Source organism: Strix aluco, chromosome 18 (genome assembly GCF_031877795.1).
Source record: "Strix aluco isolate bStrAlu1 chromosome 18, bStrAlu1.hap1, whole genome shotgun sequence".
NCBI classification, from domain to species: Eukaryota; Metazoa; Chordata; class Aves; order Strigiformes; family Strigidae; genus Strix; species Strix aluco.
This window is the reverse complement of record NC_133948.1, coordinates 12628080-12646419: the sequence shown is the minus strand read 5'-3', so window position 1 is coordinate 12646419 and position 18340 is coordinate 12628080. Positions and strand designations below refer to the sequence as shown.

Sequence of the window (18340 nt, the reverse complement as noted above, 5' to 3'; positions counted from 1 at the left end):
GCACATATGAGGAAATCAGAAGTTGAGAAATTTACACCCTGCACGCCTCCCCCATCTAACACTGCTGGAGAAGGGCTGGCAGTGAGGAGAAGGATGGTCCTCAATTCTCTGAATGGCTCCAGTTGGTTCCAGTTTAATTAAGCCAACGATCAGCAAGCTTTCATGTTTTGCTTTGCATGAGGCCTGAAAAGGAATTTTCACCTTCCCAGGATTAAAAGATCTGTGGTCTGATTTTACTTTCATTACTCTAGTTTTATATAATTTTAACTCCAGTTGATTCAGGGCAATTTCTTTTTTATAGCAATGACAGGGAAGAACTACACTTAGTTACTAACAGAACGACTCTGAACACAAAAAAATTTCTACTACATGAAAGTTTTCAGGGGTTACTTGTAACAGCAACCTCTAAGAAATAAAAACATAAAAAATAAAAAAAAAAATCTGTGGGCTCCAACACAGATCTTTCCATCTTTTCCACTGCTAGAGAGAGAAACATTCAGACTTACTTTGCCATGAGTGTTGAGTGTTGAGAGAGCTGCATCTAACATGCACTTCCTGACTTCAGGACTGCGATCATTCAGAGCATCCGGTACAAAAAACTGAAAGAGGGGCTTCACCTGGGAACTGTCCAGATGCTGCGAGAGCTTGTTGAGGGCCAAAGCTATGCCACACCTGTAAAGATGGTGAGCTTGTGAGCTTACTGACTTTTCACAGAATTGGCTTGAGGTCACAATCACATTTTCTGTAAGTAGTACATTACAGAAATTTAGAGAGAACCATTATGAAACCAAGGTGTCCAACCTACATGCATTTCATTACAAAACCCCATGCTGCAGGTTCTCAAAAGGACAACAATCCTTCAGCCATATAATGACTTTTATCCCAATTAAGCATTACAGATACTTGGGCCAACAAAGACAGACATCAGGATCACTTCATCTACCACTGAAATACAGCGGCTTTACAACAAGGTACATCAGCACTAAAGAACAGATTAGCTTAAGACAGGTAGCAAACAAGATGATCTCCAATTAAACCTCTATAGGGCATACAAGCAGTCAAAAAGTAATTATGCAAACTGGAATTTGGCCAGTTCATTAAGGCTTGCACTGCTGCTCTTGAAACAATCAATTGCCCACAAAGAGGTGGGAATACAGCAAGACAAGACAAAAATCAGACACTCAGAGGGAAAGACTCTGTTCTTATCAGACATAGAAAAGATATTGATGGAACTGAGACCATTTCAGTTTGGCCTGCCCAGCCTGCTTGAGGGGCACAAATATTCTCTACCAGAAGGAAGCATGAAACCAGCAAATGAATACAACTGCATATATTTTGGTCCTTTAACATTCCCTTATTTCTCCACTGCCTGACCTTCTACATAAAAATCTGGAACATCTCATTTGGATGCACAATTTGGAAGAGATCAATCTGAAGATGACTGTACCTTGCTTCCCACTGGTCAGGTGGTGATTCAGATATCACCCGTCCCAAAGCATCCAGAACTGGAGGTGGCCTCTGCAAGGAGAAAAAAATTCAATCAGAATGCATTTTCCCAGGATACACACACAGTGAATACCATCAGCCATACCTGCAATGCCATTTTATAATACTGCACAGAAGTATGATACCACTAGCAGAAGAGCATAGTAAAAAAACAAGCAGACAGCTAGCCTGGGCCCTAAAAGCCCTAGACTGACGCTGCTCTGCCACAGTCTTCCTGTACCACCTAAGGCATATCTTCCACCTGTACAATGGTGCTATTACTGGCTGATAACCTGAGGCTCAAGACATTAAAGTCTGTGATAAGCTCAAACTCAGCAACAGTGGGCTTCACGCACATCCTCAAGACAGACAAAAGGAAAAGTGATTAATAAAAAATATAAAATAAAGTACAAGCTTATGCCTGTCAATCCCTTAGGACAAGAGTACTTACATAGAGCTTCTCCTGGTAAATCTCTGTAAGTTTATTCATGACCTCTGCTGCTTGGTTTCGATACTGAGCCACAGCTCTGGAAAGAGCTTCAGCTCCTGCTTGTCGCACTGCCTCTTCATGGTAGATGACATCTTTGATGAGCAGGGAACAGAGGTCAGGCTGCAGCTCCAGACCCATGGACTCCCACAGCCTGCAGCACACACAAAGAGGGGATGGATCACCCTTCAGCAGGAGAAGCCGCTGCCACAGGTAAATATGAGGCTGCCCTAAACCTGCCCTCCACCTGCAGGAGGCAAAGCCCCTGCCAGCAGAGCTCCAGAGAGGTCCCCTTACAATCTAATCAGCCAGAAAGAACTCTTACCTCTCTGCCAGCTTCTGAATCTCATCTTCCACATCAAACTTTACTACCCAAAGGCGACGCAACAGATTCAGTCCATTCTTCTCATCACTGTCTGGGGTTGGTAGAACCATTTGTAGCTCCATCAGTCCCTGAATTAGTTTACAGCAGAATCAGTGCAAGGATCTGATTTTAGAAACAGATGCTTTAAAACACTTCAAACTTTTGCCAGGTCAAGCTCTCAGTGGTTGGCAGTGTTTGCTTGTGCAGTACACTGCCTGCGCTGATCAGGGACTTCTTGTTGCTAACAGGCGAGATGGTGAAACTCAAGAACAGCACTCCACAGGCAGGCTGCAGAGAGGCAGCCAGGCCTAGACTGTGCTCTGGTGACTACAGTCTTTTCTGCTTCTAAGCACAGAGAAGCCAGCTCAGGTGAGCTAAGATGAAATTTGTTTCATGGCAAAGAAAACCAAGCACCCTTTGGTTTTTTTCTTTCTTTTTTATGTTCTCAGAAGTAACTAAGCCTGAAGCTTTCCAAAACCCCTGGGCCCAATACAGACACAGGAATTTTTTGACAGCTTCTCTCTTTAAGACTAAGCTCTATGCAATTGTAAATAAAGGTGTTAAGTTGTTTTAATTACACCTGTTTTAACAAAAGAAAGGTGTGGCTAGAGAGCATTACTGTTCAGTAGCTACTGCCTCCTCCTGCAGACAGCTCAAAGACTGGCATCACCGCTGAAGCCTCCCTTCATCAGTGTTACAGAAGATTTACCTCCCAAAAGATTAAGGAATTCAGTCTGACCCTGAATAATTCCCACCTACCCTGAGAGCTGCATCTCGAACATTCATGCATGGAGATTGCAGGGCCTGAAGTAACACATCGATCTCCTCCTGTTCTGCATAAGCACAGCCGTCCTCCCCGCTGCTGCTTGTGCACAGGGTGGTCAGCGCATTGGAAGCCAAAACCTAAAATGCCGTAAGGAAGTATTAGAGATTCCTGACTTCTACTTCTGTCAAAGCAAGCGCAGGGTGGGGGCAGGGGTTGAGTGCTATCACAAGAGAAGAAATTCTCAAAGAACAGTGACAAAAACAAGAACTGATGAGTTCAGTCCAACTGTTTGCGTTTTTGTTATTATTGACCTTTTTGCCAGCATCAAAAGCTGTGATTTTGATCCTTTAGAACAAACACTCAGGGGAGCAACTACTAAACCTCTTTGACAGAGCAAGGCCTTAAAGAAGGAATAAAATGTCACCTGTGGAAGACTGAGGAATATGTTTGGTGCAATAAAACCCACAGGAAAAAAAGATGCAGACATTTTACTCCAAGAATACCATAAACACAGGAGAAAATTAGTAATGTATCAACCACCAGGCTCAGAGACTTCAACCACGTGGGTGTATTTCCCTCATTTAGACGATGATGAAACCCAAGCAGAATCCTGACTGTGGTTATGAAGCTGAGGACTCACCTGTAACCGTGGAGATCCTGTTCCTATCACCCGGGTCAGCAAAACCAGCATGTCCCTCCGGGGCAGCAACTCCGGGCCATTCTGAAAGATTGGGGGGAGAAAAGGCAGAAGGAAGAGAAAAAGCCTTATGTCTCTTGTGATTCCGAAGTACCTTGCCTGTGTATGACACTACTTATAAAAATCACAGTCAAAACCTAGGGCTGGACAAGTAACCAAAACCTGTGACAGGAAACAATCTTACATTGTTAACTCTAACTTGTAGAATTAATCTACTTTGTCCAGTTTACACATTGGCTGTTTTACCCCATGCCTCATCTGAACAACTGTTGAAGCAGGTCATCTGATGCCCACCGCTCTCACTTACCTCATCCACCAGCAAAGCCTGGCCATTTGCTGATGATCTCAGCTGAGCATGGACTGTAAGGATCTGCAGAATCTTGACCAGGAATTCCTCCTTGTCTTCACTGTCATGGGGTGTCTCAGTCATAACCGTCTTTAGGAGAGGAAAGACTAAGGAAAATGCTGGAGCTGATAATGGGGCAGCACCTGTGAAAAGGAAAAACAATCTTGTGAGCATAACTGATCCTCTCATGATTTTGTTTTATAATGTTGACTGGTATAAAATGTACACCTTGGTAGCTTGTAATGGATATGGCCAGCTTCAGCCTTATGTACAGACATACAAAGTGACCCCAAGTACTTCTATGCCCCCAGAAACACCCGGTCTAAAGGACACAGTCCCATGTGTATCTGGACTTCACCCACAGAGCCAACGCTGAGCCTGCTGAAAGCAGCGCACAGCCAGCCCCTGGTTAGCCTCTACCCCTTCGCTTAACGGCAGCGACAGTAGGGCTCCAACAGTGACATGTGGCACTGCAGGGTTAGGTCAACGGTTGGACTTGATGATCTTAAGGGTCTTTTCCAACCTAAATGAGTCTATGATTCTACCTAATATTGCTGCTGCTACACCAATGGGCTGGCTTTAATTAAAGTCACATTAGGATTCCAAATTACTTCCAACGCTTCAACAGTGCAAAAATACATGCTGTAAATGAAATTGAAACAATTCAGTGGATTAAAGCAGACAGACAGCAAAACTGAGGTTTTGTCTATCCTGGAAATACTTGCAGGCAGCAGGGGACAAGACACAAAATCAAATCCATCACACAACCAAAGCTGAAATAAAATCTATTATTTAAAGCGCATTAAGTTTGTGTGTACACTCTAACAATTAAAATGAATTAAACAAAAAAAAAAATTATAGTCGATTTTGCTTCTGAGCAGAAGGATCCATACAGGGATCTGATACAATTTAACTAATGCACTTTTTAAGTTCATTTGGCCCAAAGCAGGGGCTCCTTCCTTCTCACAGAGGCTTGGCTATGGGACATAACAAATGCTCCTTCCAGTCCTCCAGTTAGTCCAGTTAAAATTCAAGTATTAGACGACTCGGAAGAACGTTTGCTTTCTACATCCTATCTGTGCTGTCAGAGAACACCAGATTTTAAATTTCTAAGATGCAGATGAAGAGCACTGCAGATACAATACTGCAGTATTAGTCAGCTTATGTAGGGCACGGATACTGCAAAATTAGTTCAAGGAAGAAATATTAAATACCAAACACACTGTGAGCTCCTAACTATTTAACATGAGTAGCTTAGGTAAAACCTCCTCCATTTCTGATGTGGGATTTTCCTCTCTGTTTGCTCAGTATCTGTTTGCTTTTACACTTTTTTTTTCTTTATTACTGGCCAGATATTTTTAGGCTTAAGCAACTGTCCCTCTATAAGCAGCAGGAGGAATAAAGCTTTTTCTGACAAGATAAATGTTCTATTAACACAGTAGCTGGTATTGACCAATAGGAAAAAGATTATAAAAGGTATCTTGGCACTTCGGCAATGAATGATAAATTTTATCATCCACATTATAATGAGGTATGGTCTCTCTTAGGTCTCATGGTAACCTAAAAAACTAACCTCTACTAAATAATATTGCAAGACTACACTCTGAAGAACTTTGAAAATGCGGAAAAATCATTTGGGAATCTAACATGACTTGTCTAACAAAGTGCTATGGAACCTACTTCCTTTCTCTTGCAAAGTGAAAAAACCATCAGATATACGTTTAATTAAGCACTGTAGGAAATCTTGAAGAACAAGGGTTAAAAAAACTACTTTCTGGAAATAAGCCTGAAAATGGGGTCAAATGTTAATGAACTTGCACTTACTATGGAAATAACTTGCATAGTGGAGACACTGACTTATCACCGAGATGTTCAGCACTGAAGTGGTGCTCAACATGGTTGATGGCTGTGACTCAGCTGTGAAGATTACACGTGCCACAGTCACACAACTGCGGATCTGACTGGCAACGGGACAGGAAGAGGAGAACTGAGCTACTGGGGTATGGGGCCATATGGAATCCTACATTTGCTTTAAAAAATTATAAGCCATCTACCACAGCAGCTTTTGATTGAGCTAGATGATGAACAACTCCAAAGCCTAGATGAACCACCTTTATGATGATGAACCACCCCTGCCTCCAGAGGACACAGACCTACCCTCCCTCTTCTGTACTATGACCTTCAGTGTAGCAGTACAAGTACTTGTGCACCCCATCGTGAAGCAGATTCTGGAAGTGATCTAGATTAAAATTAACTCAGTGAAAAATTAAAAAGAAAACAAAAATTCAAGGAAAAAAGGTTCATTTTAACCCAGATCATATTCTTGCACTCAAAAAAACCTCTGTGCTTGCCTCCGTGTTACGGAGCGGCAAAGAACTGCTTCTTCTACAACTGTGCCAGAATAAAATATTCATGAACTGCAGCACTACATAGCAAACAAGCAGAGGCCACAGGCACTTCACTGCTGAGATCACAGATAACAAGCAATTATTTTGTCTTTCTACTTAGTCTCACTGAATCACTTATGCTAAGTGGTGTTGAAAGGTAGGAACTGTCCTTGGCAAAGATGAGCCTTAATTTCACTACTATTATTTCTGTATGAACCATTTTAAGCAAAAAGTTATTTCACTTCTACATTTACTGTACTTGCAACATCATTTCTACCACTACCATTGCAAAAAAACAGCCTTAAGGGTTTTTATATCTATGAAGACTTACTTGATTTTTAAAAAAAAAGTGAAGTCTCACGTATAAAACATTAAACAAACCACTGAAACTAAAACAGCTCACAGTTACTGAGGGTGTGGGGAGGGTCAGGGGGATCTACAATCCTTTTTACCTGGTTCTCCCTTGCCTGTTCGGCTAGGAATGGTATGGGCATGCAGCAAGCTAACAACTCTGTTCAGAGCAGTAGGCAGCTCTTCTTGACACCAGGATTCATCCAGTTCACATTCTGGTTTCATCAGGCGCAAGGTCACATGGCTCACCAAAGTACCTGGTATAAAGAATAAAGACTCCATGAGAGGACTAAAACCAAACATTTCTTCAGAGAAAAATTCCCCAGGAACACAGACCCAAGAATGGTAACAAAGCTCTGGGCAACAGCCCAGGCTGCAAAAGAGGCCCAGAGAAGGAAGCACAGTCCCAAGGCTTATAGAGGACACCTTCCTTCACACACGTGTGAGTTACACTCACATCCTCCAAACTCTGCACAAGGGACACAAACCCATTGCGACAAGAGCTACTGAGAGGTGGTCACAATGACTAGAAAAAAATCCTTGTCTTTGGACCCAGTCCTATCCAGCAGTGGGATCTCTGGGACATCACGCTCATCTTCCTAAGCACTGTTCCAGGGTTGTTTTTCCTGTTCGCTGTCTGTGGTACAAGGTCATGATCCACAGCTTGTAAGAGCAAGGATTTGCACCACCCTGACATAAAAATAATGTGCCCTGCCCTTAAACAGAAACTGCAAATACTAACCAAAGGTTTTCAGTCGAGCTGGCATGACACAGGAAGCTAAGGAAAGAAAAGGATCCTTAATCCTTGGAGCAGCCAAGGGTGATCGAAAAAGTGGCAAGAAGGAACCGATGAGACCAGGGATGTACTGAGTTAGACCAGGAGGCTTTCTCTTTATAACAGTGTCCAGGAGTCCTAGGGCTGTTTCCAGCTCATTATCAAGCTGTAAGAGAAACAATTCAAAAGGTTACCATAAAAATTCCATCGGGGAAAAAAAAAATCAAGCTGTTAAATCTAATTTCTAATGAAAGAAACAAATAGGTTATTGCCAAATATTCTCTACGCTACTCCATTTTCCTTTTATCAAAATGACTTGGGTCATGGTAGCTGCAGAGTTGGCAAAAAAGACCATCAAAACTTACCTCCTTCAGCCGTTTTCTTATCTGAGACTCCCTTTCCAGCTGTGCATGCATCAGCTCCTTCTGCTTGCTCGTCAGTTGCACCTCATCCTTTATTCCTTTCTTCTTCTTTATTTCCTGCCGTAGAGCACCACAGACATTATTAACCAAGAGCTACTAACACCATCCCCTCAATTAGGTAGAGAAGAAAGTTGGACATGACACATTGGGGTTTTTTTGCAATTTACTTTTAAAACAGTACCAAAATATTCTTCCAAGCATCTCACTCTTAAGTGAAGACACAAAATCAACAGGTTAACAACACTTTAGTGTCCCATTAGCAGCATAACATCAGTTTCTCCCATGTTTAAATTGGTCACAAATTATTTGGTATCATTAGAAAGAGCTGTCCAGTTCTTTCTACAGTGGATGGACATGTCATCCTCCCCAGAGCAAACGGAAGTCAACCTTTAATAAAAGAATGCTCCAGTCGACCTGGTATGTTCCCTTCCTTTCACCAAATTCTTCCCCTCACACCCATTGCTCTTGGCCAGACTGAACAGAACTGCTGGCTGTCTACAAGTTGGAAGCACCTATTTAACAACCCTTACTGAAAAAGTTACACAAGATACCTTTTTTCCTCCTCATCCCTTGTTCAGTGTATTAGCAACTAGCAAGCACACTCACAAACAAGTAGAATACCACATAAATTGATACAATTACAGATGTAAGACAAAATAAACTAATACATAGAGATGTAAGAGAAGACAACATTTAGGTATTCAAAGAAGTTCAGAGAATCTTTCCCAACAGTGTACATACATATGCCAGAAACCATGCAGCAAAACAGATGAGAGAGCCTGGTGTCAGAGCCTCCACTACCTGTTTTCTGTTCCCATCAACTCACCTCCTTCAGCTCCAGCTCAATGATTTGTTCCTTGAAGGAATAAGCTTTGTTCTCCCTCTTCATGTTAGCCTTTTTCATACTATCCTGTTGAGCACTGAGAAGGAAAAGCAGAGAAAAGAATCAGCACTGCTCTGGACTAAGATCCAGGCACACAAATCTGGGAACTCCTGTCCAGAAAGAGCATCTGACAAACCCACTCACTCACTGGCTAGATGCCAGGAGCAATCAATCATGTGGATTGCCAGCTGCACAAAGAAAAGAAATTATAAAGTCTTACCTCTGTATTATAGATTTGTCATACAGTTCTCCCTCCGGTGTCTTCATGATGGCAAATTCCTCTCGAGTAACCTGGCACAGAGCTGGATTCTCCATTGATGCTGAGATAGTGCTGATGAGCTGTGGGAGCACTCTACCAGGTGAGAGCAGAGACAGAGATCCCACTGCGTTCATAGATGACTATCAAGAAAACAAAGGAAAAAACATTATTATTGGTATTCCTTGAAATTGTCTCAAAAAAGTATGCCCTGTTGAGGCAACCCACATTACACTCTAATTCCTAATTCTTTGTTCAGCAGGTACTTGAATCTTATCTAAAATTCTACTCTGTTGCTGATAAGACATTTTTTCCCCCTTAAATCCCAGCTCCCTTTCACCAGGGACGTTATCTCTGAACCTTCTTCTCCCCACCTTTCACACAGATCTCCTTCCTTTTAGACCAGTTAGTACTTAACTCCTGCAGAAAACTCTCCTGCTCCGAAGTATCTCCCAAAACTAACACAAGGAAAGCAGAAGTTTATCACCTGGTTCTCTGGAGTGTAGGCAGTGATCCTGGGTAATATGTCATTCAGGTGTTTGGTAATGAAGTCTTTGGGATCTATCTTCATCTTGATGAGGAGGGCTGGCCAAAGACCCGGCTGCACTGCCACTAGCAAGAATAATAAATGAGCATAATAAATATGAAGCAGACTGCTAATACAGTGAAACAAAAAGGTAAGAAAAAAGCCCCATACACTGGCCATGAGAGTGGTCTTATCCCTTCACTTACCTACAGATGGATGATGGCTCACCAGCAGCATCTCCAGTGCCAGCTTTTCTGGCTCAAAGGAATCCACATCAAGCCCTGCCACACTTGAGATGACACAGAGCGCCTCATGAAGGACACGGGGAGGGATGTATGTCCTTCCTAGCTCCGACAGCTCTCCCGACTCCGTCACCAGGACCTCATGAGGCAGAACCTGAGTGGAAAACTCATCATTAACACATCACACCAAGCCCTCCTGAGCCCTGAGCACACTTCCCCACAGCAACACCATCCTGAATACCACAATCAGCTCTCTTTGTCAGTACCAACAACCTGAAGTTTTCAAAGGGAAGAAGGGATAAAGGATAACAGTGGAACCGAAGCACAGAGATGACAGTGACAGAAAGACTAAGAATGGAAGAGTACACTAGATTTGGTAAGCTGGGGCAAAAATAAAACTAAAATGAACATTTTTTGCAAAGAGGGCTTCGGAAAAGGTTGAACCAGCTGGCTGGGAACAGTACGCCCAACTTCTGCAGTCTAATTTTACCCAGTATCTTCTCAAAAATACTTTATTCAGGCTGTATCTGTGACATGGGAAGACTGTTTACAAAGCCCCGGCCTTGGTACCAAATTAATGCAACTAAATTATTATACAACTTGACATGATGCTGGCTTAGCAGCATGCCCTATAATATAGCACTCATTGTTTCCTTTTTTGATTTTCTTTTTATTTTTTATAATAGTTGCTACTAAAGTATTTACATTACATTTGTTTTAAACAGGCAGCCTGAGCTATAAGCCAGGGCCAAAGGACTACGATAACAAGAAAGGAATGAAGCACTTGGTCTTCCAGCAGGGATTAAATTTGGGTTAAAATAACAGAAGGACATGGAAAACTGCAGCTTCCTCTCCAAATTATTTTGAATAATATGTCTTCTGTGTATACAGGGAAGACTCGGCACACCAGACACTGATACAGTAATATGCAGTAATCTAGTAACAAGTGGCATTCTAGGAGATCTGGAACTGAATCATCTTCACATGACACTGTACGTCAACACTAACAGTAAATCTAGCGTAGGGAGGTGACTGGCATCATACAAACAACTGGCTAAGCAGAGACTAGGCTTCTTGACTACTCACCTTATGAGAACTGAGAATCACTTTCAGCTCCTCCAAGAGCCCATAGGCCAGTTTGTACCCTCCCAGAGAGGACAAGAGCTTCTTAACTGTTTGATGGGCCTGTCTTCGAACGTGCCAGGTCCGACTCAGCAGTACTGCAACAAGGGCACGGTGATACTGCCTGAAAACAGACAAATGAGCAGTTTTAGCAAGGGAGGCAGCTCTGCAAACCAAGTGGACACTAAAGCACAAAGAGTTCAACATTTTGTGCAAAGCCCCAAGCCCACCCTCTCCACTGCCTGTATTCACAGTCAGGGATCAGACACAGATGGGTGGCAGCAAGTGCACTCTACGTACTGAACTTTACTTTCAGGCAGCCGCTGTGCATGATCCAAGAGAAGGCGCTCTGTTAGCTGCAGGACAGTACACATCGCTGTGGGAAAAGACAAATATTTAAAACAGCATGAGATTTCATATAGAAACATATTATTTTTACCTGAAAACAAACAAACTGCAAGCAGGACCCATTAAAATAGCTACCCAAACTGAGCCTCTACATAATCTTCTCAGTGAAGCTAGAGACAAATCCAACTCAGATCTGCCAAGACCTGAAACAGAACCATGATTTCATAGAAATGCTGTTAGCTGGATCCCAGCAGAATTTTCCTGACCACTATGTGTGACCTATTTTTGTCTAAGTCAACAGAGCAAACCAAACGATAAACACTGTGCTCGCTACATCAATACTGTTAATTCCTGAGCCCTGCTGAAATGGCTTCAGTAACAATAAAACGTATACGGAATTCATACACAAGTGCATATCTGATTAGTAGCCTTGGTATTCTACCTCATACCACCTTCTGAGCTTCAACTGCCACTAGGCCCTTTGGGTTGTATATCCATGTTCAACCACATCATAAAAGCAGGAGCAGAAAGCCCTGAAACACGGGCTGGGTTATAACCTGTATTCAGTATGGTACAGGAGACATTTGACATTCAAGGTCAGATAGTTTGGGGATGTTAAGCATGTCAGCTGGATGCTGTTGCTTAAATAACCAATAATAATACATCATCACAATATTTACTCTCAGCATTAGTTTTGGATGTAACATTCTAAGGGAGCAATATAAATTTTTCCAAATCACGCTGTTTCAGGATATTTGCAGACTTGGGAGGGAAAATTAATGGATATAAACATCACCTTCAGGAAACAGGGATCACAGGAAGCAAAGTAGAAATGATGTTATTTCCCATTTAGAAAGCTTTACCTCTATCTCTTCAAAGCTTTGTACAAAAGATAAATTAATTCATTTCAAAGAAACAATCCATGAACTCATTTTCAAAACATTCTGTTTAAAATGTAGTCAGTAATGTTTTCTGTTGGGCACATTCCATTAATTTTTTTTTCAATTAATCTTTAAACACAAGAGAACAAAACAGAGCACAGAGACAGTAATTTATAACCCAATTGATTTCCTATCTGTTATTACTCTTCCCCCACATATCTTAAGATTTTCACATGTTTTCTTCTCCAGCCTTATTTTAATTTTTCCCATCTTAGTTTTAGGCTTCTCCACAACCCTCAGATTGGCTGCAACTACATACTTACAAACTGGGACACCACACAGACACATTTTGTGTTGGAAAGACTTTTACAGAATATACAAATTGGAAATTCATTAAGAATTCATTAAGGTTCATTAAGAAATAAACTAATTGTCAAGCTTAGACTACAACTAGCCTAGATGTACTTCTGAGAGTACACCGTTCATTCCAATCTGAAACTGGATTCTCCAAGGATCACAGAACAGGGCTAACAGCAATATTAGCTCTTGTAAGTAATAAGTAATAGTTAAATGTCAAATGGATACAAAGTAACTGACAATTTACCTTCCTCTGACGCAGACTGCAAGAACTTCTCAGATGTAAAAATTTGTTTTTTCTCATCCAGAATCAGCTGCCAGAAACTACTCAGCTTAGACTCTGACAGGAAAAGAATAGATGTCTATCAAGGATGTTTCAAAATAAGTCAGAATTCACCAGCATACAAAAATACAGTAGAATTCTGTCTCCTGAAATCACTCAAGTTACTTCTAGCTTTACTTGTCTTCAGTCATAAAGCCTCTCATCTCTCTCAGTCAGAACTATAAGCATGCCCTGCTGACGAAAATAGATTTCTCCGACTTACACATGTGAAATGTAAAGTCTGTTTCCCCTTAATCTTTTGAAAGGCAAACCTTCCTAAAAATGAAGGAAAGGAGGAACACCACTGTGTATTGCTTTTGATAGACAGAACACGCCTGAATTTTATATCCTGGAAGATGTATGAACTCAGACAGTTCTTGTAGTATCCTCTAATGGAAGACAGAATCCCAGTCCTCATGCTTTCCAAAGATAGTTTGTACAAATACTACCCAAATAACAAGCAGGTAGTACTTTTAATGCATCAGTCAAGTTCTAGCATGTAAGGACTGGGTGAACACCTCCCGTCAGAATAGAGGAATATTGCCCTAAGTGTATGGAAGCTGGAATTTGAAAAGCCACGGAAAAGCAAGAATTCTTCACTGAAATAGCTGAGAGAGAGGAATAAATCTTTCCCTGGCTTACAAATGGGCAATGATTCTCCATGCAGAGACAATACCCAGATTAAGGAATAGTAGTATCTTATGTGTATTCTCAAGAAAAAGTTCTAACTCTCAGAACCCGTGTATATTGGATTCTATTAGATGTTTTGTGACCTTACCAGTTTGTCCCTCAATTACAGACATCCTGCAGATCAACAAAGCTGCAGCAACTCCTTCAGTTACCATGGGAACCTGAGTACTTTGAGATGCTGCTTTTTCCACTGTCTGGATCAGCATTGGCAGCAAGTCCATTCCCTGTAATAATGTGTCACCTGAGGAGACAGAAAGAGACAAGTCACAAAACAACATGGTCCTTCACACTTTCCACCACAAGGTTATCAATTGTTCTTATGTTGACATGAGACAAGGAAAGGAACCAGGCACCTACTGTGAAGACTGAATCTCCCAGAGTATTTGCAATCACTGCTATCATTAAACTTTAACTATGAAAAGCTAGATGATAACCACACTTCAGTTCTTTCCTCACAGATAGAACAGTCCCATCTCAATATGAGTTTCTGTTCACGGGATGCAAAAAAAAAAATGCTAATTCAGTTAAATTAAAAGAATTGGTTCAAATCACAGGAAGTCTGATTTCAAAGATCATGCCTCCCTAAGAGAGGGAGGTAAATTCCTAGCAAGCCACGATCATCTGTTCCGCTTCCAACATTCACAAGTCAAGGAATCCCATGGATCTGTGACCCTCACTTCCACAGAAGCTGAGCTAGATGTTCCTAGTATTTCCAGAAGCAACACCTCACACACAATACCGAAAAAGGAAACAAAAGACCTTGTGATTTTCTACATTAAGTATTCACGAGTACTGTTTTAACCATAAATTCCTAAGAGCTAGAATTCCTAAGAGCTAGAATCTCTATTTTCTTTACGTCCCAGTTGAATGCTTCATTGGGTGGTCAAACCAATGGTAGTCATTGTTCCAGGGGTAAGTGATTTTAAAATGTAAGTATCTTGAGCCTTGACCCCCTGAACAGCTGCACACATCACACACAATCCCCCTTGCCTGTAGCAAGCATGAGCAACTTCAGGTTTGCCATACTGGTATCCATGAAAGGAGCACCACCCCTGATATCTAAGTCGTTTTTAGAGTGGCTTTTTCAGCCCTATGATAGCACAGAAATTCCTGGTAGCTACAGCAGAAAAATGTAGAATTACAATTTCACTCATATCCATATTGAAAAAGTGATTGTTAATCCATTGTACCTATACAATACATACACTTACTGATGTCTTAAGCATCTTTTTGATTCACACTGCATCAACAGGAAAGGGAGATCTCACATACAAGCATCAGACTGATCGCCTATTGACCCTTGGATGAAACGCTGAAGTCAAAGGGGATAGGACCAACAGACACAAATCTCAAAAGGATCACTTAAAGTTTAGAATTTCTTAAGATCTTCATTTCAAACACTTTTTTTTTTTTTTTTTTTTTTTTAAAAGCTCCCAAGAGCCAAAGCCACAGACCAGGATCTCAGTGTGCTGGGTGCTATATAAAACAAAAGCATGGTCCCTGAGCTAGAAACCTTACATTTAAGTGTAAGACAAAAATAAAGCAGTCAAAAATTACTTTGAGGGTATATGAAAGACAGCACAATGGGCAATGATGCTAGTTATACAAGGAGACAAGCCATCTTTAGAAACTCAAAGGCAAAAGAGACTTTAAGGAGAAATACAAAGGAGATCAGTGAACAAGTATTGACTTACAAAATCTTTCTTAATCCACACACCTATGTATATCAGAAAGTACAGAAGTTGATTACTCTTCTCTTAAGCCACACAGTCAAGAGAGTTATTAATAGCTACAGAGTTTTACCTTTGAAAGAAGCTAGCATGCACTGCAGGTAGGCATGTCTCACAGCTGAAGTAGAGGTTTTAAGGCTGAAGGCTTTCTTCAGCCATTCTACCAGCTTCTTAGGAACTTCCGTGGTGAACCGAACACACCAAAGGGCCAGGACAGAGACTGCATGAACCAACGTGCCTTCATGGACTAGGAAGTAACACAGTACAGCTCATGTCAGTACAACAATTGCATAAAACACAAGAACATAAAACAGAAAGCGGGTATCAACATCAGGAGGAGGCAGGAAAAGAATGCATGTACTTCTAACAGACAAAGCACTGTCTCCATGGGGTCGCTCATCAGAACAGGGCAACAGATTTTAAAACACAACAGGAGAGAATCTGGGTTTATCCAGAATAACAAGCCATATGAAAATCCGGCTCAAGATGAAAGCAGCTTAGCGAACCCAAAACAAAGGCAAGAGGTCTCACCTTCTTGTTGCAGGAAAGGGATGAAAAGCTCAGACATGGTTCCAGTCAGAGCTTGGCTAGAGGATCCAGAAACCACATGGTGACTAAGGCTGCCAATCCCTGAAAGGACAGGATTCTCTCATTAGTTCCCAAACTACCAGCCCTTGCTGCAAAATCTAAAAACAATCAAGAATGACCCTTCAACATTTCAATCCTTGCACAGACACCTCTTGTCACTACATCTGGATGTCACATCTACCACGTACCAACACTGCAGGACCTGTCTTCATTTTTACTGAGGATACAGTCACCTTCTTCCTTGCATAAAACATTTTAGCCTATCAGGCAATTATTTCCTTTGAATACAAAGTCAAGAACTAGCATGTGCTATCCAGCACCCTCTATGACATCAACTACAGCCAATTCGGAATTACAGGCAGGGAATCCTAAAGGCTTAAGTACAGATCCCTCTCATTCAGCCTTCTGCTGAATTTCTTCCACCAGAGAATCAGCCTTCTTCTAGGATCCTCACCTGAAAGGACACTCATCTTCTGAGCAACAACTGTCAGCTTCCCTTCTGAGCCTGCCAACAAGAAACAAATGGGTAACAGCTGACTCAGAGACGAAAAAAAGCTACGTGCTACATCAAGAATCTTCTCTAAAATACAAAAGCTTGCCCCATTATCTCTGACCCAGGTTGAGCCACCCCTACCATACAGGCAGCTAAAGACAACAGAAAATACAATACCCAAATCTGGTTGAAGCTGGCAAACCTTTATTCATCTCCACTGCTTGTCCTACAATTTACTCACCCCCTAAGATGGCAAAGAGGTGTCTGCCCAGAGACTCCACAGCCGAAGGGTCACTACACTGTCGAGCCAAGTTCTTCAATGCCACAACAGCTTCATCCATCAGCTGCACACTGTTGGACTTCAGATGACCTAGAAAACAATACACAAGCTAAGAGCTCCTTACAACAAACTGCATAAAATCAGCAAGACAAGGACATTATATTTACATGTGGCTTGACTCAGCTTCTGGAACTGTCACGTGAACTATTCCAGTTCCAAGTTACAGCATCACCCTACCTCCCACATAATACCACCTCTTCACCAGTAATCAAGCTGTTATAGGTACAGAAAGTTGAAGAAAGATTTACTCTGAATTCATCATTCCCTCCAGAAGTTAAGAGTACTTACTGGCCAGTCCTTTCACAATGTCTAGAGCATACTGGCTGAGATCCAGGTTCACAGATACGAGCAAGCAAGAGATTGCTGAAGACAGAAGAGATAATGGCATATTACATTTTGTTAAGTAACTGGTTTTAGCAGTTTAATATACCCTTCCCCACAGTACACATCAAGAGCAGAGAGGGTCAGTAAGGAGTAGAAAGAAAAAAAACATTGAAATTGATGCCCAGTGAACAGCTTAATTCAGGATTATTCTTAGCACTCAGCTGTGAAATTCTGTCCTCAGTGCAAACAGTAGCTATCACATACCCAGACACTTGGGATCACACTACAAATGTTGCTTCTCCACATCTAACCCTTAGACACCAGACAATCCTGCCACCTGTGCTCACAGGACCAAAAGCATAGTCCAGAGAGACACATTTGCCCAACAACTCCAGACCTCCAAGCGACAACTATTCATGCTCTTTGACAGGGTAATGCAGAGGGATGACAGACTCACTTTCAATTACATTCTCAGGACTCCGTAGCAGGGATTTCTGCAGAGTTGGCAAAACTAAGTCCTTGAATTCAGCATGAGACATGTAACGAAGAAGCGGGGAGCAGCTGTCCTGCAAAGGGAACAAAGTGCTCAGCACAGCAGCAGACGTTGCACGTAGGACAAAAGCACAAACAGCCCTGTAACAGGATGTCTCACCAGCACGTGCTTCTGAGGCTTTGTCTTGCTCATAAGGATGGTCTTCAAGTAGAAATCCAGAAGAGCACTCTGAACAAGCAGAAACACCACATTACAGCCACATCGTAACCTATACACAGCTCCCCGCACACCGTCAGGAAGCCAGGCTTGACACCCCACCTCATTCTCCTCTGGAAGGCAGCCCTAGCCACTAAGCAGCAGCTCTGCCTCCATCCTCACACAGACAGCCAAGCAGAGATCAGGCCCTTCAGCCCAACACTCAAAACGCAGAGAGCTAAATGCTGCCTTCCATTTCTTCAACAGGGGAGAAGGCAGAATGCTGCGGTGCTGGCCATCTACTTAAATGCACAGGCCACAGCAAAAAGCCACATATCTGGCACCTCCTCTGTAAATCTATCCCAGCTGTTTTAGTCAAAAGTGCACAACTACTGAATTGACAGATAATGAAACCAGGGGCAGGTGCAAAGTACCAACCTCACTGAGACATCTGTTCAGCTCCCTTCTCC

At 42.0% G+C, this 18340-nt stretch overlaps 1 protein-coding gene across 3 annotated transcripts in view; it reads right to left on the bottom strand.

The window, feature by feature from the left end:
- GCN1 (GCN1 activator of EIF2AK4) overlaps window positions 1–18340 on the bottom strand; it is a 43470-nt gene that overhangs the window by 18683 nt on the left and 6447 nt on the right. For all 3 annotated transcript variants that reach the window (XM_074844664.1, XM_074844665.1, XM_074844666.1), the window contains exons 8-32: window positions 17835–17903; window positions 17640–17748; window positions 17147–17221; window positions 16760–16888; window positions 16480–16530; window positions 15969–16067; window positions 15511–15684; window positions 13796–13948; window positions 12943–13035; window positions 11410–11485; window positions 11074–11233; window positions 9952–10141; window positions 9707–9831; window positions 9184–9362; window positions 8907–9000; window positions 8024–8137; window positions 7626–7824; window positions 6985–7140; window positions 4107–4288; window positions 3743–3823; window positions 3096–3239; window positions 2298–2425; window positions 1937–2126; window positions 1448–1518; window positions 507–672 (exon numbers count right to left, since the gene is read on the bottom strand). In XM_074844664.1, the coding sequence (XP_074700765.1) occupies window positions 507–672; window positions 1448–1518; window positions 1937–2126; window positions 2298–2425; window positions 3096–3239; window positions 3743–3823; window positions 4107–4288; window positions 6985–7140; window positions 7626–7824; window positions 8024–8137; window positions 8907–9000; window positions 9184–9362; window positions 9707–9831; window positions 9952–10141; window positions 11074–11233; window positions 11410–11485; window positions 12943–13035; window positions 13796–13948; window positions 15511–15684; window positions 15969–16067; window positions 16480–16530; window positions 16760–16888; window positions 17147–17221; window positions 17640–17748; window positions 17835–17903 (3207 nt within the window). The remainder of the gene's footprint in view (window positions 1–506; window positions 673–1447; window positions 1519–1936; window positions 2127–2297; window positions 2426–3095; window positions 3240–3742; window positions 3824–4106; window positions 4289–6984; window positions 7141–7625; window positions 7825–8023; window positions 8138–8906; window positions 9001–9183; window positions 9363–9706; window positions 9832–9951; window positions 10142–11073; window positions 11234–11409; window positions 11486–12942; window positions 13036–13795; window positions 13949–15510; window positions 15685–15968; window positions 16068–16479; window positions 16531–16759; window positions 16889–17146; window positions 17222–17639; window positions 17749–17834; window positions 17904–18340) is intronic.